Source organism: Cydia strobilella, chromosome 1, assembly GCF_947568885.1.
Source record: "Cydia strobilella chromosome 1, ilCydStro3.1, whole genome shotgun sequence".
NCBI lineage: Eukaryota > Metazoa > Arthropoda > Insecta > Lepidoptera > Tortricidae > Cydia > Cydia strobilella.
Genome location: NC_086041.1, coordinates 8,387,501 through 8,411,750, shown reverse-complemented (window position 1 = coordinate 8,411,750; position 24,250 = coordinate 8,387,501). Strand labels below are relative to the sequence as shown.

At 38.8% G+C, this 24,250-nt stretch overlaps 4 protein-coding genes across 4 annotated transcripts; 1 reads left to right on the top strand and 3 right to left on the bottom strand.

The window, feature by feature from the left end:
• Positions 1-155: 155 nt before the first annotated feature.
• On the bottom strand, positions 156-8,442 carry LOC134756319 (uncharacterized). Its single transcript, XM_063693152.1, has 5 exons — positions 8,053-8,442; positions 7,789-7,974; positions 6,049-6,864; positions 5,412-5,643; positions 156-259 (listed from the first exon to the last, which is right to left on the bottom strand). The coding sequence occupies exons 1-5, from the start codon at positions 8,173-8,175 to the stop codon at positions 159-161; spliced, it is 1,458 nt and encodes a 485-aa protein (XP_063549222.1). The 5' UTR covers positions 8,176-8,442; the 3' UTR covers positions 156-158.
• Positions 8,443-13,873: 5,431 nt separating this feature from the next.
• LOC134747798 (uncharacterized) lies at positions 13,874-20,295 on the bottom strand. Its single transcript, XM_063682439.1, has 2 exons — positions 20,205-20,295; positions 13,874-14,415 (listed from the first exon to the last, which is right to left on the bottom strand). Exons 1-2 carry the CDS (start codon positions 20,293-20,295, stop codon positions 13,874-13,876), a joined length of 633 nt encoding a protein of 210 aa, XP_063538509.1.
• Positions 20,296-20,802: 507 nt separating this feature from the next.
• Positions 20,803-22,171, top strand: LOC134756308 (SAP domain-containing ribonucleoprotein). Its single transcript, XM_063693141.1, has one exon. The coding sequence runs from the start codon at positions 20,906-20,908 to the stop codon at positions 21,707-21,709; it is 804 nt and encodes a 267-aa protein (XP_063549211.1). The 5' UTR covers positions 20,803-20,905; the 3' UTR covers positions 21,710-22,171.
• Positions 22,162-23,342, bottom strand: LOC134756296 (S-adenosylmethionine sensor upstream of mTORC1). Its single transcript, XM_063693130.1, has one exon. The coding sequence runs from the start codon at positions 23,170-23,172 to the stop codon at positions 22,201-22,203; it is 972 nt and encodes a 323-aa protein (XP_063549200.1). The 5' UTR covers positions 23,173-23,342; the 3' UTR covers positions 22,162-22,200.
• Positions 23,343-24,250: the final 908 nt, after the last annotated feature.

Genomic DNA, 24,250 nt, shown 5'->3' with positions numbered 1-24,250 from the left:
GCCTATGCCAAGAGCAACCAGACAAGACGTCTGCAGAGAAACCTAGCAGTAAGCAGTAAATAAAACTATCTACTTGTTTAGTTAAGAATTAAGGATATCCAACACAGCTGGCAATTGTTGTATTAAAACTGTTACTTTTCATCATCAACTTTTACTTTTCACAAATTCTCAATTCTGAACTGTTTGAAATCTGCTTCACACCTTATCATCTTATGATTATTCAGGAAATCTGTCACAAAGCTGCTTACTTCATATTCATCTGAAATCATAAACATAGTGGCATTTAATAATTTTAACTAGTAAATCTACTGTGTAAATGCAACAGTGACCACCCTAGCATAATAATTATTGTAATAACCTCTAGCATCTCACATCCTGCTATGGGTCAAATCTTGGAAGCTAATATTGACTTCCCGATTGTTTGTATACATATGTAAATCGGATGACAATGCAGTATTATGATGACAAGGAGCTGATCTGATGATGGAAACAGGAGGTGGCCATAGGAACTGTGTGATAAAACAACGCAACATGTTTGGGATTTTTAGAATTGTCTTGATGAGTATTAGTTTAGAGTATTAGTACCGCACCATTAAAACGCGCCATAAAAACAGACTAGCACTGCCAAAATCACGCTTACAAATGCATAGAAATAGTCCACATTCCCGACTTATAGATATTTTCAAATTCCCGAGACTTAAATTTTATGTTAAACATGTATGTAAGTAAATTATGTGACTTATTATGAATATTACGATTTGATTATTCTTACTGTAAATTATGTGTTAGATATAAGTAGTAAATTGCTTCACCCTATCCGGGTTCATGTACCATAGTAATAAGTCCTAGACATAATGCATTGCACACGACTGCAATAAACGAATACGAATAGTTGCCTGTGGTAAGAAAAGCACTATTAGCGATAAAAGCTTGTACGAAAAATGATTTTTTTCCAAAACTTTTCTTGTATGGTGGACCGCTAGAAGGTATCACTATGCCACCACAGATAATAATACTTATTAAAATTAAAACCCGCATGCACAGGGAGGTTTCTGTAAAACCAAAGTAATAAAGTTTGTATGTCATTGTTATTGATTCACAGTCTCGCGTCGCCCGCGCATACGAACGGTAGTGAGCGCGAGTGGTGTGGTTGTTATTATTAACAATGTCTAATCTCGTGAAGTGTGGATCGTGTAATTTAGTGATAAACGAGGTATTGTCGTATATTAGCAACAAACAGCATCTAATGGATGAACCGAGCTTGAGACGTATATGTGTTACTGCATTTTCTGAAAGCGACATCGCAACTGCAAAACGGTTACTTTTTGAATCCTTGTCTAAGACAAAGGAACTGACAAAACGCAAGGGCGATGGAAAAGGAAATCGTGATTTGGACGACATAATTGTCACGATGAAAAATAGTAACGTGGACGAAATTCCAGTTTTTGTGGCTAGAGAGTTGCACAAATTACCGCCCGTAACGTTTAGCCATCTAGACGCTTCAAAGATTCTACGTGATCTTGTTGAATTGCGAAGTCAAACCGATATGTTAATCAATGAAACTGCCACCAAGAAAGAGTTGGAATTAGTGAAGGCCGAGTTAGATAACCTCAAGAAAACGTCGTTAGTAAATAACTACGTGGGAAACATAAACTACAAAAGAGGGGCATATGTTGGTAATAATAGCTTTGAGTGTAATAGTGGCCCAATGGGCCTGCGACATGAACCAAATGATTCCGAGGTGTCCGTAGAAAAGTTTGATGAAAAACAAATAAATACATTTTCGTCAACGGAGGGTACTCAAATATTGCGCACGGTTCCGACATCTAGCGTACCCACATCTCCTGTTAGCGAGCGCTTGAGCAGCAAAAAACCGTCTGAGTCGCCGGCGGCCCCGACTGCGCCGCGCGAGGCGATGACTCACCCGCCAGCTGAGCGTATAACATCGCCACCCGAGATCGAGCCGCAGAGACAAAACGATACGAGTGAGACGTGTCACTTGCAACGAAATACACCTTATTCTAAAGTAGCGGAGGGTGGTATTTTTAAACCGCAGGTTCCTGATGGAGACTGGCTACTGGTTCAAAGAAAGAAACTTAGAAACCAATTTATTGGGCAACAGGGAAAAGCAATACTATCCTCTGAGAATAAGTTTAAGGCGGCGGATATCAAAGTCCCTGTTTATATATATAATGTTGCAAAAGAGACGGCCGCGGGTGATATTACCGAGTATATAAGGAGTAAAACTAGTATTAGCGTGAGGTTGCATAAAATGACGATGAAAATTCAAAAAGATTATGATGCCTACAAAGTCTTTGTACCCAAACATAAATTAGATTTATTTTTAAGGGATGACTTCTGGCCAGATGGGGTGGCGTTTCGTCGTTTTGTGAATTTTTCGCGGAATAATGGAAATGAAGATATTAACTAAATTTGTATTGTTCTTTTTTAATGGAAGATACGACAAAATTAATAAGCTTTAATTGTAAAAATATTGTTAGATCTGTGGAATGTGTGCGTAAGTTGTGTCACACTGCGGGAATAATCGGATTGCAGGAAACATGGTTGATGGAACATGATATCTCTTTCCTTGGCACCATTGATAAGGAATTTGCTTTTACGGGCAAGTCAGCGGTTGATTCATCAGCGCAAGTACTTCGAGGGAGACCACACGGCGGCGTAGCGCTACTGTGGAGGAAGGCGTTGTTTCCGTGTGTTGCTGTCATTCAGTGCAATAGTGTGAGGCTAGTGGCTATCAAGGTAGTACTCAATGACCGGTCTGTGATCGTTATGTCGGTATATATGCCGACTGACTGCGCGGATAACGTAAGTGAATTTACGGAATGTTTAGGTGAAATTCAATCGATTGTGGAAAGTAACGATGTGGAATCCGTCTTCGTGCTTGGGGACTTCAACGCGCACCCGGGTGAGTCGTTCTCACGGGAACTTTTAAGTTTTTGCTCCGAACAGTACCTGTCATGTGTAGATATGGATATGTTACCGAGTGATACCTACACTTTTGTCAGTGATGCCCACGGATCTAGACGATGGCTTGATCACTGTGTGGTGACAAGCGCTGCACGTTCCACGGTTGTTAGTGCGGCGGTGTTATACAACGTATATTGGTCCGACCACTACCCTTTGTTATTGGAATGTGATTTTAAGATGATTAAGGCGAAAGTTCAAACTAACCAATCGTGTTCGATTGATAGGGTGCAATGGGGAGAAAGGGATTTGTTACAAGTAGAAAAATATACAAATTATTGTACGAACAAACTAAAGTTTATTCACTTTCCTACTGAATTCTCTGCCTGTGCAGATAAAATGTGTTCAAATACCGATCATAAAAATAAGTTAAGAGATTTGTATAATAACATTATATCTGTACTCAAATTAGCCGCGAAAGAATCTTATAAGTATGTTAAGCGTGGAAAGAATAGGTACATAACGGGCTGGAATTTACACGTCGGTGAGGCTCACCGGGAGGCCCGGTTTTGGTTTCAATGGTGGGTAGTGTATGGTAAACCGACTTCTGGTTATGTCTACAGTAAGATGAGTGAAACTAAAAAACTTTTTAAAAACAAGCTGAAGTACTGTCAAAAGCATGAGCATGATATAAAAATGGACATTATTGCTAAAAATTATTCGAATCGGAACTTTGGAAAATTCTGGAAAAATACCGCTAAATTGAATCCTAGGGCGGGCCTTCCTGTGAGCGTCGCCAACTATTCGGAACCCACTGCCATCGCTAATGCTTTCCAGCGACACTTCACAGATGGATCCACACGCCAAGCGTTTGGGATGCTTGATACTGAGGATGAAGTCGGTACCCCGCTCGTTAGATTTTCGGCCAAGCAAGTCGCTAGTAAAATTAGTCAGATGCATAGGGGAAAATCACCGGGACATGACGGCCTTAGTATTGAGCATCTCAAGCATGCGGGTGGTGTGCATTTACCAGTAGTTTTATCAATGTTCTATAACTTATGTATTAGTCACAGTTACCTACCTGAAGAACTTATGAAAACAATAGTTGTGCCTGTCATAAAAAATAAAACCGGGGACGCCTCTGACATGTCCAATTACAGGCCTATATCGCTCGCCACTGTTGTGGCTAAGGTATTGGACGGTTTGTTTGATGATATTTTAGGACAAAATATTAAACTAAATGATGCTCAATTCGGATTTAGGCCGGGTCTATCGACCGAAAGCGCAATCCTATGTCTAAAGCAGACCGTCCATTACTATACGTCACGCGAGACGCCGATATTTGCCTGTTTTTTGGATTTGTCGAAGGCGTTTGACATGGTGTCTTACGACCTATTGTGGAAGAAATTACTCAAGGAGACGACGGTCCCCCGTGACGTCATCTCTCTTTTTCAGTATTGGTATGGTAACCAAAAAAATTGTGTAAAGTGGGCGGGTGCCTTGTCCGAGGAGTACGTGATGCAGTGCGGGGTCAGACAGGGTGGATTGAGCTCTCCTACATTGTTCAATCTATATATAAATGGCCTCATCGAGGAGCTCAGCAGCGCTTGTGTAGGATGTCACATAGAGGACATGTGTGTCAACAACTTAAGCTATGCTGATGACATGGTGCTGCTGAGCCCCTCGATGGGGGGTCTAATAAAAATGTTAGGCATTTGTGAAACGTATGCTGAGGCCCATGGGCTTAGGTACAACGCGTCTAAAAGCGAGCTCTTGCAATTTAAATCAGGCAACAAAAGTTACCAAATGCAGGAGGTTAAGCTTTGCGGAACTCCGTTAAAGAGAGTGGATAAATTTAAGTACCTGGGCCACTGGGTCACAGACACACTGTCTGACGTCGAGGACATCGAGCGGGAGCGCCGAGCGCTGTGTGTCCGCTGTAACATGTTGGCCCGCAGGTTTGCACGTGGTAGTAAAGAAGTAAAGTTAATATTGTTCAAAGCTTTTTGTCAAACTTTCTACACGTGCGGTCTGTGGGCTAACTTTACGCAGAGGGCGTACGGCGCTCTGCGTGTTCAATACAATGATGCATTTAGGATGCTGTTCAGGTTGCCGCGGTATTGTAGTGCCTCAGCGATGTTTGCTGTGGCTCAAACAGACTGTTTTTATGCCATCATGAGGAAGCGATGCGCGTCACTCCTCAATCGCAGCCGAAACAGCACGAACAGCATCCTAAGTACGCTGGCGCAGCGTTGGGACTCGCCCCTAGTCAAGCGGTACATGCAGCTACACGCACCTGTTGCTGCTCCGCCGCGAAACTTATAAATGTAATGTTCTGTTATGTAATGTTTTGTTCTGTTTGTTTTGTCTAATTACTTGTAATACTAACTCTAGATTAAGTTATTGTATGACCTAACCCTATGGACGTCAAGTTCGAAATAAAGAATTTCAATTCAATTCAATTCAATAACGGTCAATTTACTTACCAGGGTACCTACTGCACTGGTATATCAATTTTATTAAATGCTTTGCTAAAGCTTTAAAAAGAGCTTTGCCCCTTATGCGTCCCTTAGTATAGTATGGGGTTAACAGCTTAACAACCCATGGGGCTATGCGCTCTTTGCAACTAACAACAAATTCCGGTGTCTCATCCAGTGGTGAAACCACCCCTTCATCATCACTGTCTTCGCCAAACAGGTCTCGGAATAAATCCTTAATCTATAGAAAAACAATAAAACAGAGATTAAGATATGTAATCATAATTTGTCCAATTTAATAATACCTTAGAATCTTAGATAAATTTTCACTAATTAAATTCTCCTTAACTATTTTCATTTTCAAGTCTTTACCCAATAACTATATATGACGTCGAGTTGCGGAAACCAAGCCCGCGAAAACCTACCCAATAACTAGCTTTTTTACCGCACTCCATATTTATTACTTAGTATTGTACATTTTTTTGTGTTTGTTGATGGATCATGTAATCATGTTGTTAGTAACTATTGGGAACCAAAGCAATTTTTTTTTTCAGTGGTAGGAACGGGTGAGAAAAAAACAGTTGTTACCTGGTAACATCTTGATTGTAACTAGTGGAAATGACATAAGACATGGTAATGTACATACCCGCATATGACCCATCCTGTTAGTCTCCCTTATTAAGTCCAACAATTCATACAAACGGACTTTAAGAAAATACTCCTCACACAACCACTTGCCAGGATTCTGTTTCCTGGATTTTTGGGTGTCTGTTCTAGTTTGGTCATCAATTGTTTGCTGAGGCACAGGATTATCAGTAGAGTTGGCTAACAAACCAGCCAGTGAAGCCACTCTTTCATCTAACGATTTTATTTTAGCTTCATGAGCTTCTATTACAGTGCTATTGGTAACTTGGGTCTGAGAAATGGGAGGACATGTCATGTGATCAACTGGAACCTTTTTTGCACTGTCATTGTAAACATAATCATTAGAACAGAGTGTACCTTCAAACAAATCATCATCATTGGGATCACTATGAAATAGCTTTTCCAACTGCTCTGCTAATTCATCAGAATATGGTGTTTCCATAGCCTTTGGTGGGCTTATATAGCTTAATGAACCTTGATTGGAAACAGTTTGTGTTATATCAGTAGCTGTAGTTGTTGGTAGCAGCACAGAACTAGTAAGTGGGTGGAGTGGATTGGAATGCTGCATACTCTGAATACAAAGTGAATCAACATTATTGATATGAAATGAATTATCAATTGATGTATCAGTCACATTATGTGTATTAGACATTCTGCGGCGTTTCTTTCTGTCATTACACTTGCATTGGCAGTTACAGTTATCTGAAGTTTTAAAGTCTGTTTGTAGTCTTTTCTCATTTTCTGGTGGTCTGTGTAGACAGTCATATAATTTCTTGTTTAATTTCCCTTTTTTGGTGTCATTCTTTAATTCTTTTATCTGGAATGTCAAAACATAAAATAATGACATAATTTATGTCATATTGTAAGCTAAAGTAACAAACCAATCCTTTGCAAGAAGTTAAGAGGTTTGCAACTTTAGATATTGTTGGCTAAAGTAGCAAATCCCTATGTCCATAAAATGGAGTTACATGGTTGGTGATTTTAGCCTTTAGATAAGAAAGAAAGATATGTATATTGTGTGATATATTTGTACAGGGTCATTCCAGCGAAAACGATACCACAGGTGATAAATTCATAAACTGTTTTACATTGAAATCAATATCTAAAGTTCATAAATCATATTTTTAGGAATCAATGAATTTGATTCGAATTTTATTGGTTTTTGCATTTTAATATTTTTTTATTGTGCCTATAGTAGTAATTATCATGCCATCACAAGGTGTTGTCCCACTCCTCACAAGCTATGAGCATTTTTATTACTTTTTTACAAATTGCATAAATTTCATTGTATAAAAATATATGTACCTAATTCAGACAATCTTAGAAACAATATATAAAAAAGCTCTTTAATAACAGTTGCATAGTTTGTTACAATTTGCGAAGTGTCTCAGTAACCTCACATAGGAGGGGCCATTTGATGTCCCACCCGTCACAATTCTAATACCATCTATTTCTAATAATAAAAAATACACTATTACTTTTTTCAATGGGGAAGTATAAAATAATTATTTGGGTTTATGATTATATAGTATTTAATTAAAATATTGTAGTTGTTAGGAAGAAATAAATCAGTGTAGTTAAAAATGGAGTAAAAATGTCCCACCCATCACTTTGGAATGACCCTGCAGTAAAAAGAATTCTGAAATTCTCAGTATGGTTTGCATCATCATCAGAAAACTACAAATCAGACACACAGGTATGAACAGAACTGTAAAAATATTTGAAAAAATGTAACACAGACCACATTCTGGATATTCTTCCTGTAAAGCTGCACTACCATACTAGCTTGAACAGCAGATGTTTCAATATTTTTGGCACACCTCCATATAGCACTGGGCAAATATATATTTTTGTTCAGCAATTTCTGGTTATTTTCATAGTTTATAGACAATAATTTAATCACATATTCCATGTAGTGTTTTCGGACCTAAAACATGTAACATACTATTAAGTGTTGTTATCTACTTGGAAGAATGATACTCAACTAAGTTACAAGTGGTCCAACCTTTGAAATAAGAAGATGTGGGTCAGATTCAAAATCTGGCACCGGCATAGAAGTCGCATCATATTTTTGTATCAATTGGTCAACAATTGTGTCTGGATCGGGGTCCGGCTTCCAAGCTTCCATATTATAAAGAGAAAACTTCAGATATTAACTTACTAGTATTTGTTAGTATTCAATACCATGATCGCAATGTTTAATTTGAATAAAAGCTGTCTAGTTAGTATTTAATAATACTGAGCTTAAAAGCTCAGTTGGAAATATTAGAAAACACTATCCCAAAATAATTATTTGCTTGCTTTAAACTTAACAGTTACACACATGCTACACAAAAGACGCTGCGTCTCTATAAATAAATAAATAAAATAGAATAATTTTCTTTTAGCTATTTGTCATAAATGTCATGTGTGAAACTGAGTTGAGATTTATAATTATATACATAGAAGGCAGGATCCTATAGAAGCGGCCTACCCATAAAGGGCCCTCCACATTCATGCGCGAAGGCGAAATCGACTCCATCGCGTTCGGGACTTCGCGCCGCGTAGTCTGGAGCGCTTAAGGGCCCTCCACACTCATGCGCGAATCACGGCGCGAAGCCGCGAACGTAAGTGTAGCGTCGAGTCGATTTCGCAGATTGTTCACGCCTTCGCGCCTAGTTCCCCGTTTTTTGTTGGTTTATTGACTCATATTGTGAATTCTTATTATTAAGTTTGACATATCTATAATAATTCAATGTTTTTAAAAATAATAACAACTGCGTCAATAAATTGCTCTGATATTTAGATTAAGGTATGGATGGTATAGAAAGGATGCCAATCTCTTAAGGCAGAATTGTTGCAAAAGTGATCGCTTTTAGCTTTAAATAATAGTTCCTAATCTCTCCGGTGGCGCTAGTTAGGCTCTGGGACATAAGGCAATAAATAACCCGACCAAATTACGTAGGTTGTTTTTGGTAGTATTTCGGTGTATGGTGGCGCCGCCTAATTACTGTTTTTTGATGGACACTTTTCATCTCAGAATAATGACTAAAGCAAAGAAGCCGGGCAAAAATAAAAGCTTGGTAAAAGATATCGTATTCACAACACGTTATTACTTTTTGTCTATGAGTGAGTGAGACAACAATCCGCAAGTTCTTTCGTTTTTTTCAGTATTGTCATAAGATGAACTGAGGGAAATGTCAAATGGTCCTATGTGGTTCTATAATATAATCCAGCCAAATAAAATATATGTTCGTTATTTCACAGGTAGGTGTCAACTGTAACAACTTGACATAGTCATATTATTTTAGTTGAAATATTTCGGGATGTTTCAGCGGTCATCTTGGTTTATTTTAATTATATTGTTGCTATTCCTGAAAGATTGTTGGAAAACGTGCTGAGTTTTTATTTGTAATGGTTTGAAGTTCCCTTTGAGATAATGTCTTGTGTGATCGAGGGCTGTAAATCGCATACAGGAAGAAAAGAAAATACGCACGAACCGATAACCTTTAATCGGTGAGTTTTGTTCAATTTTGAAGAAATTAATTTATAGGACCTGACCCTAAACAGAAATCGATATGTTGTTTATGTAATTATTACTTGCATTCAAGTCTATATAGATTTTTGCATATATTTTCGAACTTTTCTGCTAAGTATGAAAGGTTATATTTTTGGCATAGTGATGTATCGACCTCAGATCAATAACCTATCGACATTTACAGCTTTCTTATTGTTTGGCCCAGGACTGTCTCATTTTAATTGATGGGTACAGTCAAGGGCATAAATATATATACATTCCCAAAGTCTCAAAAATATGTGTACGCTCAGTCAATAAAATCGTGTTCACATATTTTTAAGCCATTTGTCTGGATCGATATTTTTGCCTTCGACTGTACCTATAGTTTTCTTTGTTCTTACTTACTGACAGATTGTGTTTGCCAGACTATAGTTTAATACTAAAAACCGGTCAAGTGCGGGTCGGACGCGCGCACCAAGGGGACCGCACTTTTTAGTATTTGTTGTTATAGCGGCAACAGAAATACATCATCTGTGAAAATTTCAACTGTCTAGCTATCACGGTTCATGAGATACAGCCTGGTGACAGACAGACGGACAGCGAAGTATTAGTAATAGGGTCCTGTTTTTACCCTTTGGGTACGGAACCCTAATAAAAAAGACGTTAATGATCATTGATGAATGTTCCTTTTATTAATATTGTTGGTCACAAAACTCAACTTTTTATTTCAGATTTCCAAAGGACGAGGAATAGAAAGAAAGAAAGAAAGAAAAAGCATTTATTAGCACAACATAACAAGACTAAAACTAGAAATAATTAAACAGAATGAGGTTGCGCTAAATGGTCCTTACTCAGCTTGGTGTCACGGTGTGAGCCAACATGGCACACTCCGCGACGCTGATTTTCAGTAAGGCCCAGTAGATGGACTAGTAAACACAATGTAAAAAATAAATAAGGGAAAGCTTAAATACAAATAACAATCAAATTACTTAATTAAAATTAGCCTATACCTAAGTCTTATGAATGTTCGTGTGTATGTATGTATGTAAGTGTCTATGCGATTTGTGTGTGAGTGACTGAGTGTGCACGGTTGCCTAAGTGTTGCATTTTTGCTTAGCCAGTATGAATTTACGGAGGTGAATTTTAAAGGTGGACACGGTTTTCGAATTACGTACTGGTTGTGGCAAATCATTCCAACACTTGGTGGCAGCGAAACGAAAGCTGCCACGGAAGGCAACCGTGCGGTGTGGAGGAAAAGTGAGTCGTGATGCGTGTCTTATGGCGCGCTGCGAGAAGTTAAGCTTGTCATGTAGGTACGAGGGTTCTTTATTTTTTATGACTCCAAACAACAATGTGGAAAAGTGTAGATGTCTACGTGAATTCATATTTAGGAGATCGTGCTGGTTTAAAAACGGCGAAACATGTGCTCGTCGTGGGACAGGGAAACAAAACCGTGCACATGCGTTTTGTACTCGCTGCAGTACCTTTTTTGTCTTAGCTAGTAAACACTCGCCAAACACTACATCAGCATAATTTAATTTCGACAGAATAAGGGTATCACATAATTTGATGCGCATATCAACAGACAAACACTCGCGAATCCCGTACAGCACTTTAAGCCGATAGAAGCAGTTACGCATAGTTTCAGAAATATGTTTTTCGAACCTTAGACATTCATCCATCACAAGACCCAGGTTTCGAGTCTCAACGACTCTTTCAAGAGGAGCGCCTTTTATAGAAACTACAGGATCAAGTGCTGCAACTTTATCAATTTGCTTCCGTGTGCCTAGCAACATGAATTTTGATTTTGATGGGTTCAAGTGTAGAATATTTTGGCCACACCACCTGTTTATGTTATTTAAATCGTCATTTAGGTTTTGTACAGCCGCACTGATATCATTTACTTTAAACGATGCATACAACTGTATATCATCCGCATATATATGATAGTTGCAGTGTTTTATGTGATTGATGACATCTGCACTATATAAGCTAAACAGGATGGGTCCCAAAATCGAGCCTTGAGGAACACCTCTGGTGACCGGCAGGGTTCTAGAAACCATCTCTGTGCCATCATCATTACAAATTTTAACATACTGTTTACGACCGCTGAGATAACTGTGAAACCACTTCAATGATAAATTGTCAAACCCGTAGAAAGCCATTTTAGATAGGAGGAGAGAGGTATTAATTGTGTCAAATGCGCGTGAGAAATCAAGCAGGACCAGTAATGTAGTCTCGCCAGCATCTTGTGCAGCCAAAATATCATCTACAACATCTAGGAGAGCGGTTGCAGTGCTTCGAGACTTCCTAAAGCCTGATTGTTTTTTCGGCAAGATGTTGTTTGCCTCAAGGTAGTCCGTCATTTGCATGCAAACTACCTTTTCCATTATTTTTGATATGACAGGAAGTATGCTAATGGGACGAAGATCTTTGTAGTCATTGGGATTCTGGTTTTTAGGAATTGGTTTTACGACTGCCACTTTCCACTGCTCAGGGAATGTACCAGTCTCTAATGAGTTATTGACAATGGTTGTGATTGCTGCTAAGGATTCAGGTAAAGTAAGCGAAATCATACTAATATTGAGACCATCGTGACCTTGTGCGTTTGTTGTAATTGATTTAATTAAATTTAATACTAATGTTTCACTTACGGGCTTCAGTCTGAAAATATGCGAGTCAAATCTGTGAAACTCATAGAATGTCAAAAGGGATATACTAACATCATTATTACACGGAAGGTTCAATAAGTTTTCGTTAATTTTTTCAGGGTTACTGAGATGGGGTGGCAACTGTGAGTCATTTTTTTTAAAGTTTGCAGCTTTTTTTTCTATGTTTTTCCATAATTTACGGGGGTTTTTCATAAAATTTATATTTCGATTAAAATAGGCCGTTTTTTCGCGATGCATTGCAACGCTAACTATTCGTTTTAATTCTTTATAATATTTTATATGCGCATCTAATTTCGTCAGTTTGCTCCTAGAGTGCGCGTCATCACGCAATTTCATCATCTCCTTAATAGTAAAGGTGATCCACGGATAGGATTGATCTTTAACATAGGTTCGTCTGATAGGAGCATGGACATCAAAAAGCAAAAGTAGGTGCGTATTGAAGGCCTCCACCATTTCGGACACATTACCCTTCATGCAACTTTCCAATGCATTGGTAATAGTGATGATATCTTCATTAAAATTTTCCTCTTTTATATCCTTTATAGGTCTATATGTCAGTAATCTCCGTGGCATTTTTTTGTTTTTTTATGTTTATTTCACTGGTAAGAAAAGCATGACTACTAAGAGTGGGAATAAAATTTACAGTAACGTTGCTAATTCGCAGGTTAGAACAAATGAGATCAATTAATGTTTCGCTATGCTTCGTAAAGTGGGTTGGTTGGTTGACATATTGCGTAAGATTCATGCAGGTTAAGAATTCCAGCAATTTTTTTGAATTACTTACATGAATATCTAAAAGATTAATATTAAAATCTCCCAACAAGATAACATTATCGAATTCGCCAAGGGACGAGACAGTTTCATAAAGAGCATCAATGAAAATGTCAGGATTGAGCCAAGGTGGCCGATAAGCGGCACCGATGGCTAGTTTTGTACCATTAATGTTAAAACCTAGCCACATTTGTTCTACAGAATGCGCAGGTGGATGCGATGCGAGAGAACCCGCGCGTTAACTCCGCGTCTGAGATAAAATCCAACCCCCCCGCCGCGGCTGCGAACGTCCGCGGGACGCGGGGTGTGGAGCAAACGGTAGCCAGCAGGAGCAGGTGCGCGAGCCTCCTCGCCTACACGCAGCCAGGTCTCGCAGATAGCCATAATGTCGACATTGAACCGCGACATGGCTACGAGAAACTCGTCGTGCCTTGAACCGAGTGATCCCGGGTTCAATAATCCAATCGTCATTTTTTTGTTCTTTAAAAATTGAATTTTATATGAAAAAGTTATTTGGATAAATTTGTTGCGGTTTAGGTATGCACAAAGTAGTGTTATATGGCGCCAATCAAAATAAAACATTAATATTTCATAAGTATAATAATATTGTGTGTAGTTTTGTATTGTGTACTGTGTAACATAAGACTTTTCGGAATGACAGGAAAGTATTATAGATGACAATAAGTGACGTAAGCGTACTGACATATAAATAAAAAGGTCATTAATATACACGTTTATTATACAAAGCCAGTAATTAGCCGATAAAAAAAAGCAACACTTTTGGGAACTAACAAAGTAATCAGTTATAATTACAAGTACAAGCAATATAGTGAAGCTAAAGCATTTTAAAAATATTTGAAAGGTGGCTATAAAGGCAAACATCGTCATTAGCAAAAAACTTTATCCACATCAGCCTCAGTTCGTAATCGGTGACGCGGACCTCCCGGCTCCTTCCGGGCGTAAATGCACCCATCTCGTGTCCATACAAACTTCCAATTTCTACTCGAAGCTTCGGTTCGGGCTTTGTAAAAAAGCTGACGATTATGACGCGTTAACCTTTCGTTGACGTAAAAGGTTTTTGGAGTTGACGTAAGTCCCATGTCGGCCGTAGTGATACCTCGCCGAACGCGCGCCGCGGCAAGCAACTGATCGCGCTGCGCGCGGCGCGCTAGCCTCACGACCAGCGGACGGGGCCTAGGAGCTCCGCCGTCTTGTGGCTCGCCGCGGCGCAGTGGTCCGGCGCGTTCCGCATGCACTATATCTTTATCGTCCAACGTAACACCCAGTTTGTTAGATACGGAAAGCGCAAGGTGCAATGCACGCTCGTTAGTCTCCTCCGGGATGCCTGATATTTCGATATCGTTACTCAGGATCTCCTGATCGCGGTCATTAATGTCCATTTTGAGAGAGGCGATCGTTTGCTCAAGTTCTGAATTATGATTAAAATAGATTCTGAATTATGAATAGGGGATATTACTGCAATGTTCTGCCACCAGAGTGCAGCACTAGCTTTTTAGTGCACCGTAGAGTAACTTATTCATACTGTACCTTTAACAGGTTTTTGACAAGTTTTTAGGGGACCTACCGGAAAACTTGAATCCGAAATTTCGTTATCTAGCTGCCTCTTTATCGCTCGAATACGCAAGAGTGACAGAGATGTTAGATAACGAAAGTTCGATTTTCTTGTTTCGCGATAGACCCTCAGATTGTGATAGTGGCGCCACCTACGCCGAGTTTCGCGTAATATTCCCTATTATTAAATAAAAAAATATATTACACGAACGTTTTTTTTTTATTTCCTATTTGGTACAGTCAGCTGCAGAGAAAAGGTACCCCACGTCCATACTAATTTACAGAACTTTGTATGCAGGGGGGGGGTGCCTTTTCTCTGCAGCTGACTGTACATGACTAGAAACTATACTTAGTCTTTTAGCATTAGAAAAAACGGTAAACCATTTCCACGTGTCTTTTTATTGACAAGTTTTTTTATAAATATAGCAATATTTTACTTATGAAACCAAAAGTATGTAAATGATCGTATATTATATTTGTTGTGACTTATTTTCAAAGTGTTTTTCGATAAAACGACACGTTAAGATCGCTCGCCTTCTTTCTAATGATAAAAAAACGAGAGGTATACTTAGACGGTTCTGAGTGGTAGACTGCAAATGAGATAAAAGCTATATTAGGTACATGCATTAAGCCTCATATCAGGCGGCTCTTTGATTCCAAGGATTGCACAATTTTTATACTTTTTAATGATTTTTAGAATATGAAAATTATAAAAAGTATAAAAGTTATGCAATCCTTGTATTCCACGCATTTCATTTAATTTAATTTCAACGAGCCGCCTGCTAAAGATTTCTTGAAATTGCCGCGTTTTTTCAGGTTCAACTTTCATTAGCCAGACTATTATCAATTTGCCAATTTCGTGATTATTCTTTTACACGGCACATAAACTTATGCATAATTTATCGATATAAAAAGTCGACACAGTCACATCCCTAGCAAATTATCAAACTTATGACACCGTACGTAAATGAGAAATAACAAGCATATATGCATCTCTTTTCGGCACATTATCTAATTCGTAAGGAAGTAAAGTACGGATATACATATTTGCGAAGCAGTTTTGCCCGACTTCTATGCTTTAGTCATTATTCTGAGCTTTTCATACATAGAGATTTGGCTCCTTTATATAGTCTCCATGGATTAAGGTTTTAAAACTTGACAATTTAAAAGTGCTTGTTGCTAGGCCTATTTGAATAAAGAATATATTGACTGTAATTAGTCCTGTTACGTTTAAGAGGGTAGAATGGCTACAGACAATAGGTACTTTTTTCATAAAATTTCCATTTCGGGAGAAATCTTATTATCACTTTGATTTTGATGTTGATCGCTTCAGCATAATATATTCTAGGTTTGTAAATTCCGCTTTAAAAATAATTGTGGCTTTTTAGTAGGTACATTACCATTAAATAAAACTTTGAAAACCCGTTGACCACCAACGCTGTAAAGGGTTCGAAACGTCGGGATATATTATAAATTCAATATACGCTATATAATCCGTTTTCATAGTTTTATTTCATGAGTAACTATCGCGGTAACCGAAGACAATATTACATTACCTGATTACCATTAGTTGAACCCTATGAAACTATTGATACTGGATAGGAATGGAATCGATTAGCATAAAAAATAGCATGTAATAAATAAAATTTTCATTCTCATACAAACTGTATGGGAAAATTTTCCTCGATTTATAGCTTTTCTAGACGGAAGTTTTTTGGTACCATACAAGCTTTTGATCGTGGATAGGATTGGGATCGATTGGCATCAAAAAAACATGGTGATAGGCTGTATATATCAGGGATACCTACAGCCGCAGTGGTTGATGTGAAACGTGGCGTGGAAGTTATTGCGAAGACCGCATAGGGACCTCATAGCGTAAAGCAGGCGCCCTGTATGTAAGACTTGACTGTTGGGCTTTGCCCTACCCTACAGTTAAAAGGTTGTAGGTAAGGGAAAAAGGCGCCGCAGGTGCCCTTTGCGTAAGGCGCGCTTCGCGCGCTTGAATGTCGGGCGTCGCCCACCCCTACTATGTAAAGCCTGTGTGTAAGAGCCCTTACACCTTTAGAGACCTTACAGTGTAAAGGGCGCCTATATGTATAATCTTTACAATATAAAAGGCGCCCCAGGAGCCATGTATAAAAAGCGCGCTTTGAATATCGGCCTTTACCCGACCCTATATTGTAAAGCCTGTAGGTATGAGCGCATTTGAGCGTTTTATGCCTTAATTTTCGCACACGGTGCACACGGCACAAACGCAGTCGTGAAATGCCACATTTTAACTCTTTTCCAGCTTTTTATAATACTGCGTATTTTATTTTTATAATATTTCATTAAAATTGAAAAAAGATGAGTATTTATTCAATAAACACTGCAAATAGGGGTCATTTTAGCTCCGAATGCGTCGTTTCTAGCGCAGTATCAGCGCCATCTATGTCAGCAGCACGTAATGGCTACTTTCGTTGATACACTGATATCGAAACCATTCATAATATACCGCCACCTTGCCATAACATTCGTTAATATCGGTTGATATCGGTTTTCGATCCGAGCCCCTTTACGGATTTTTAAAGATGTGCGCCTTACGTTTCACGTCAAAAATGACCTTTTACTCGCATCCTACCTGTTTTTTCCAAAATCTGTAAACCCCAATCTTCATTAATTTGAAATTGAGGGAAGGTTTTCTAAGACCATTTTCGTGTAGCAGCACGGGATCTGGTAGCTGCCCTAACTGACCCAAACCAACCTATGCCGCCGCGCCGGCTGATTTTTTGAATTTCTAAAAGTATTGAAATGCTTAGTAGTACGAAATCAAGCGCTCGAAACTCTAAAAACCGCACAAGTGCGGGTCGGACTCGCCCACCGAGGGTTCCGTACGTTTTAGTATTTGTTGTTACAGCGGCAATAGAAATACATCATTTGTGAAAATTTCAACTGTCTAGCTATCACGGTTCATTAGATACAGCCTGGTGACAGACAGACGGTCAGAGGGACAGAAGAGTCTATTCTTAGTAATAGGGTCCCGTTTTTACCCTTTAGGTACGGAACCCTAAAAATCGGCCCGTTTCGACCTCATGATGTCACCACCTTTCGAGAAAATGAGGGCTATCGTTTTTTTGCTCACCAGTTGGCGCCTCTGTTGATGGTGGTCCAAAAGACTAAAGAACAGCTGTCAGTCATTGAAGTGACAAGTGACATTTGACATTTCGAACTATGGAAAAGACCACCATCTACACTAGCGCCCCTAGCGGCGAATTCATACGCTTTAGCCCTCATTAGGCACTACTTAGTTAGGTCACCTGTGTTAAAGTGACATCTTTGTTAGTTATTATTAAACAACTTCACCATCTTGTTTGAGATGGATAGTGTAAAGGTCACTCCCCAAACTCGTTGAGTAAAAATTTCTCAATTTTTTACTGAATTTTTCAATAATATTATTTAATAATTGGCTCCATAAACCCGCTCAGACAAACGAATGTATACTACTTAAACCTCAAAGTTTATGGTGCAAGAAATGTACGTATTTTAAAAGAAAAACTGTAAATAAAATTGTATGAAATTCGGAATAAGGAGAACCACTTAAAGCTAACTAAATGTATGGCTCCGCCGTTCAGAACACTTTAGAAAATCAAAATAACAAAAATAAAACATTATTTTAGGGCTAGTTAAATAAAAGCTTGTAAAAATGAAACGAATACGCTTAGCCCGCGCTTGATCAATCAATTTCACAATAGAAAAATAAAAAAACAATACGAAATTTAAGTGTAAAAAATACAAATAGTTACGTAGCAGCATACAATTACTGGGGATCGAACCAGGGACCACCCGGTGCAATCGAATAAAGCGAATGTTTGCAAAACACGCCATGATAGTGCTTACCTAAGCTGACGAAATTCAGCTACTCATTCTCGAGTAAAAACTAAATATCTAAATACCGCCAAAACCAGCAATACAAAGTTTCTGCATTTTTCGACATTTAATCTGTAAACATATCTCCAAAAGAAAATACTGTTATGATTATTTTTTTAGGCGCGAGCTATTACGACTCCACCATTTTGAAAAATTTCCAAAAACCGGATCGACAAAAAAATTCTATTTAATCATAGAATTCGGTCACAAAATTTCACGAGAATCGGTTGAGAATTGCGACCTGTAGAGGAGACCATACAAAAGCAAAATGCCCGAGTCAAACCGTAGACCTTCGCTACGCTTCGGTCAATTATATAAAGCGGCTATATTTTATTTTACAACAAAACAAAATGGAAAAATAACTAAATGACGTATGATGACATAGATAACTAGCAGTTCAGCTCGATCAGCTGCTGCTTTTCCGCCATCTTGGCGAGAACCAAACTGCGAAATCGCCGTGAAGTTTGCGAGTGTGGAGTCATACGTCAACGTCTCGACATGTTCTCTCCGCGAAGTCGCGCCGCGATCACGCACATAGTCTGGAGGGGCCTTTACGTTCGCGGCTTCGCGCCGTGGTTCGCGCATGAGTGCGGTGGGCCCTTACGGTGGGGAATTAAAAAAAATGTAAGACTGTGACAAGGACAAACAATAACAGCGCTTTCTCTGCTACTCCTACTGAAAGATACATAAGACTATCCCGTTTGGTCATTTCTCCCCGCCCGACCGATCCAGTCATACTATAGTCTGTCAAGGGACTGTCTCATTTCAAACATAGACAGAGATAATAATACTATCTTTGTCTTACACTAGTACTAGCACCCAAAAGAAAAGGATGAGTACAGTTTTTTTGTTCTTATTTACTGACAAGATTTATAATGATAATAATAATAAACCCGCGGGGGCAGCTTGTGGCGAGCTGACGGTGAGTGGCGACACCGCGGACCCCTATTCCGGAGGGCCCTGTCATCTGGCCCTCGCCTCTGTGCTTGCCTTGACTGGCCGGCCAGAGTGGAGTCGCAAGAGCGGGACCTATGCTCCAGGTTGGAAGTGTAAAATGTCATAACGCCGGCGGCCTGCTGAACGGATCACCGGGACTCTCGACAACTTCACAGCCGCTTTGAAGTGTTGCCCTATTGTCGCACTGTGCGTGCGGCCGTTGTAGGGCCCACTAAATGAGTTGGCGAGTCACCACCTCTCTTACACAATTTTGAGACTGATTGTCACGGCAGGTGTCCGCTAGTCTCCCCCCATAGCCCATTATCCAGTCCATCCAACATTCAAATCAATAGCCCATGACCTTAGTTCCCATCGCAGCACAAAAGTGCTGCACTGCAATAGTCTTTGCACCTGGCGGGGACCATCTCCGGATGTATCACATTGTGCTTAAAGGGCCTCTGCGCTGTTTGCTTCGGCCCCACGTACGCCTCCCAAAGCTCCGGGACCCCATGGTCCCGTGATATGGAAAAGACATACAAATAATAATAAATAATTTCTTTATTCAGATACGGTGTTCCAAATTCCAAATTTATTAGTTTGTTACTTAAAAGCTAGGTTATTTATATTAAAACTATTTTTATTACACACTAATTTAAAAAAACATATATCCCCTGCCTGAATGGAGGTTTATAAGTGAGGACATCCAATGTCTTTGTAAAAGACTGTCTGGCCTGTCCGCTAACATATTTAGTATGCTGTTGGCACTCCCCTGTATTCTGCTTCTGATGGACATGATCTTTTTACGCATAATGGCGTGGAAGTCCTCTACGTGTGCGTCGGTGAACATGCCAGATGCACTGCAGAATCTAGGGAGCCCCATCAGCACCCTAAACATGTTATTATAGAGGACTCGTAAGGCGCTGAGGGCTCTCTAACTAACCCACAGGCCGCTGGTGTAGAACGAACGATTGACAGAAGGACTTGAACAAGGTTCTCTTTAATTCAAAAGATTTGCTTGACCAACTTTAAGGTCTGAATTCGCTATTCAGCGAAATCGACTCCACACTCGCGTTCGCGGCTTCGCGCCGTGATTCGCGCATGAGCCCGCCCTATAGATTCATGGACACGGGCCTTTGGTTTGCTATCTCATGTGGACCGTTTTCTCTAGTCTGGTAGGAACACCTTTCTGGCTCGGTGATAAGGTTCAATTTAGTATGGCAAAAAAGTGACAGTTCGCTTCAGTCCATGTTCAGTCCTAACTTCATGGTGTCATCATCCCTATTTAAGCAAAGCTTAAAACTGCCAGAAAAACTGTGCTAGCTTATATTTTAATGTTGCCATAAGTTTGTAGGTAAACCATAACGAAGTAAACGAAACAAACGTCAATCTTCAATGAAACCAAGTAAACCAACCCAAAGAACCCAGTTGAACCAACCAGTATTTAGCAGGATCCACAACATTGATTGATTAAATTTTCGCAAAAAAGTTAAAACCGGGTAAAAGAAATGGCTGATTCTACGGTATTAGACGCTACTAAAATGAAGGTAGTTGATTTACGTAAAGAGTTGAAGTCGCGTGGCCTTCCTCATACGGGCGACAAAGCAGAACTCGTGGCTAGACTACAAACAGCCTTGGCACAAGACGATCACCAGGATATCAATTTGGATTCAGATGAAATAGACTCTGATAGTGTGCTGGAAGAAGAGGAAAAATTGGACGACGATGACGAAAAAAGCCAAACAGACATACTTGATGACTCTGCAGTAGACACTATAAACGAAGAATTGGCGCTTGCCGATCAACCGGCGCCGAAGCTTGCCAGCGAGGTGAAGCCGCTAAGAACACTCAAGCGAAAAATAACTGCAGACTCAAAGGAGTCCAAAGAAGAAAATAAGGAGGCTGGATCTAAAAAAATTGTGTTAAACAGGGCAATTTCTGTGACACCGGCAGTTAAACTAGATGCAGAAACCACCCAAAGTCAACCTGAAGTTACAGCTCCAACTGATAATAAAATAAAAATAACTGCAGACATTGATGTCAAAACAAGGTTAGAAATGCGCGCTAAAAGATTTGGATTACCCGTCAAGATCTCAGATAATGAAAGGAAAGAGGCCAGAAAACAGAGATTTGGCCAGAACACCTCAAGCGCAATTACTTCAAACAAGACACCAGCAACATTGAGTGAGAATTTTGATAAACTCAAACAAAGAGCGGAAAGATTTGGACAATCAGTATCTAAAATTATGACTGATATAGAACTTAAGGAAAGGATTGAGAAACGCAAGGCTAAGTTTGGTACTGTTAAGTAAAGAAACATGTTAGAATAAGGAAAATAACTGTAAATATCCACATCACCTTTGCAAAATTTCTGTATAAGTAGAATTGTTGATATCGTTCTGTGCCTGCAATACGGCCATATGGGCAGGGATCGGAACCAGTTTTTTGCAAAAACTTCGAAATAACCATATATTTGGAATTATTTTACACTTGAAATGTAGGACTCAGTTGTGTTACTTGTGTTTAATGTAACAACTTCGTATTGTTAGATTGCCCAATTAGAAATGAAATCATTAACAAAGAATGAATAAATACCATTTTCGTTCCCATACAAAAAATACCGGTATCTAATCCCTGCATTTGGGCACCAACATTTTTAATGGAAATTTAACTTTAATTAAGATTGAATCTCCAATAATCATAAATTTTGAGATGTGGATAGCAGGCAGGGGATGATATGACTTAAATTTCATGAAATTAAATATTTTGCAGTATTGGCCTTTATTATTTCAAAATAATTCTATCATTCAAGGTCCTTAAATGGTAATTCATTGAAGTCTTCAGCAGCCACAGTTGTTGTTTGGTGTAAATTTTCTGGGTGTGATTGATTCTCTTCTTGTATTTTAGTAAAATCTTGAGGTATGTGCAAGGTAAATTCCATGTTAGCATCTTTGTGAACAGTTGCCCATCGAACAGCCACATTTTTACTTAAACTTTTTCTGAATGCCATGCAATGCATATGCTTAAATTTTTCATACTTAATTCTAGAGAACCCAATGCATGCTAATGTATATCGCCAATTCTTCATCAGTTTGCCATTAGCACCAACATGTTTTGAATCTGGAGTGTTAATGACCAGTATTCCACCTGGTTTTAAAATATCATAGGCTTTTACACAGGCCTTAATTCTAAGAGGAGAACTAGGGATATATTCTAAAAGAAAACAAAATGTTACAATATCAAAATTATGTGATGGCAACTGTTGAATTTTATTTGATGTTTGCTTTAAAGAAGCACCACATGGCACGTCTAAGAAGTCACATTCATAGACAGATGCATTTGCTGGACATAAATCCACGGCCAAAACATCAAAAAAAATATACTTCTTAAATGGGTTGTAGCAGCTGCCTACATCAATAAGTTTTAAGGGCTCAGAGAAATTCTCTTCCATAGTGATTTCAGTATTCATTTTTACAGCTATTTCACATTCTTTAAATCTATGTGAAAGGTACAATTTTTTCATAAAGTAGGAATAAGCCAAGTCTGCCGTCCACTTAATTCTTGATGTTGCTTCACTGTGTTCACTTGCACAATTTTCTTCCCAATGAGTTGTAGCTAATTTCTGCATACACTCCGCATATTTACTAAGTATATTCTTATTTTTACAATGGTCACGCCATGCGTTTTCGGCGCCTACTTCCAGAGATGATTTTCTAAGAGATGCGTGGATTTCTTTAACTATATTTGCCAAATGCTTATGCTCTTTAGTGGCCATTGCTGTAAATACCAATGGCTGTTCTGATTTAGTCAAAAGATCAATGAAAAGTGCACATTTAATTCATCAATTATAGCTTTCTTTCATCCCTTCCCTTGAGTTTGGAGTAGAGCAAGGAGAGCATAACAGTAAATTTATTATAAACCACTAGAATTACGGTATGGTGGTGTGGTGTAGTGTACTGACAGTGACAGAATGTATTTTTTTTATTTATTACGAGCATTGGCAACTTGGCCATCAGCTCACATAAAACACAAAAGTAATTATACAGCTTATACCTAAAATCTAACTAATACACAATACAATGTGATATGAATCTAAAAGTTATTACATTTTATGGTTATTTCAATCATTTACAGACTGCCAATAGTGTGAATAACAAATTCATAGATTACAGGATATAATTGTTGATATTTCAAAAGGCCCTGAACGGAGCTTGGCAGAACTCGCAAACCTGTATCCAGACAGATGGCAACAAACAATAGCCTTTGTAAATTAAATAAAGGACAATGGAAAAATATATGTTCGAGATCACATACATTAAAATTACAATGTGCACAAACAGCAGAATCGCTTAGCTTTAATCTGAAAAGATGTGCAGGAAAACGAGCATGACCAATAGATACACATAGCATAGTTGTAATAAATGACAGAATCAACAGAATGTCATCTAACTACATAGATAAGATATAATCGGTCTGGCGCAACAAGGAACAAAAATACAATATGTATGGAAATATGCATAATACTAATGGCGGATATTGCCGTCTCATTCTCTCAGTGTATCCTTCTTACCAAACTTCTGACAGTCGCCATTTTCATCTGCTCTGTATCGGCCATATTCTGTTATCGGGAGCTTCAATTCAACAATTTCTGTTAGTTTTCGAGCTTTATTTCGTCGTATTTTTGGTTTTAATTCTTGTTATCATTATATAAAAATCGTTTACTGAAACGGATTGTGCATATTTACAAAAATACAACCAAGGAAAAAATATAGAACTTGTGCTATTTGTGGAATTCTTGCCTACCAATGTAAAAATAAAGAAAGGAAGTTTATGGCGAGATTTCCTTTCGATCC

Bases quoted from the DNA above. Each gene is read 5' to 3' on its own strand.
- LOC134756319 (XM_063693152.1), bottom strand. From the start codon at position 8,175: ATGGAAGCTTGGAAGCCGGACCCCGATCCAGACACAATTGTTGACCAA. The intron at 6,865-7,788 runs GTCTGTGTTACA...TTGACATTCCAG, and splicing joins GGAAGAATATCCAGAATGTG to ATAAAAGAATTAAAGAATGA. The intron at 5,644-6,048 runs GTATGTACATTA...GTTTTTCTATAG, and splicing joins ACAGGATGGGTCATATGCGG to ATTAAGGATTTATTCCGAGA.
- LOC134747798 (XM_063682439.1), bottom strand. From the start codon at position 20,295: ATGTTTAGGGTGCTGATGGGGCTCCCTAGATTCTGCAGTGCATCTGGC. The intron at 14,416-20,204 runs GTAAAAAGATCA...ATCATAATTCAG, and splicing joins GGACTTCCACGCCATTATGC to AACTTGAGCAAACGATCGCC.
- LOC134756308 (XM_063693141.1), top strand. From the start codon at position 20,906: ATGGCTGATTCTACGGTATTAGACGCTACTAAAATGAAGGTAGTTGAT.
- LOC134756296 (XM_063693130.1), bottom strand. From the start codon at position 23,172: ATGGCCACTAAAGAGCATAAGCATTTGGCAAATATAGTTAAAGAAATC.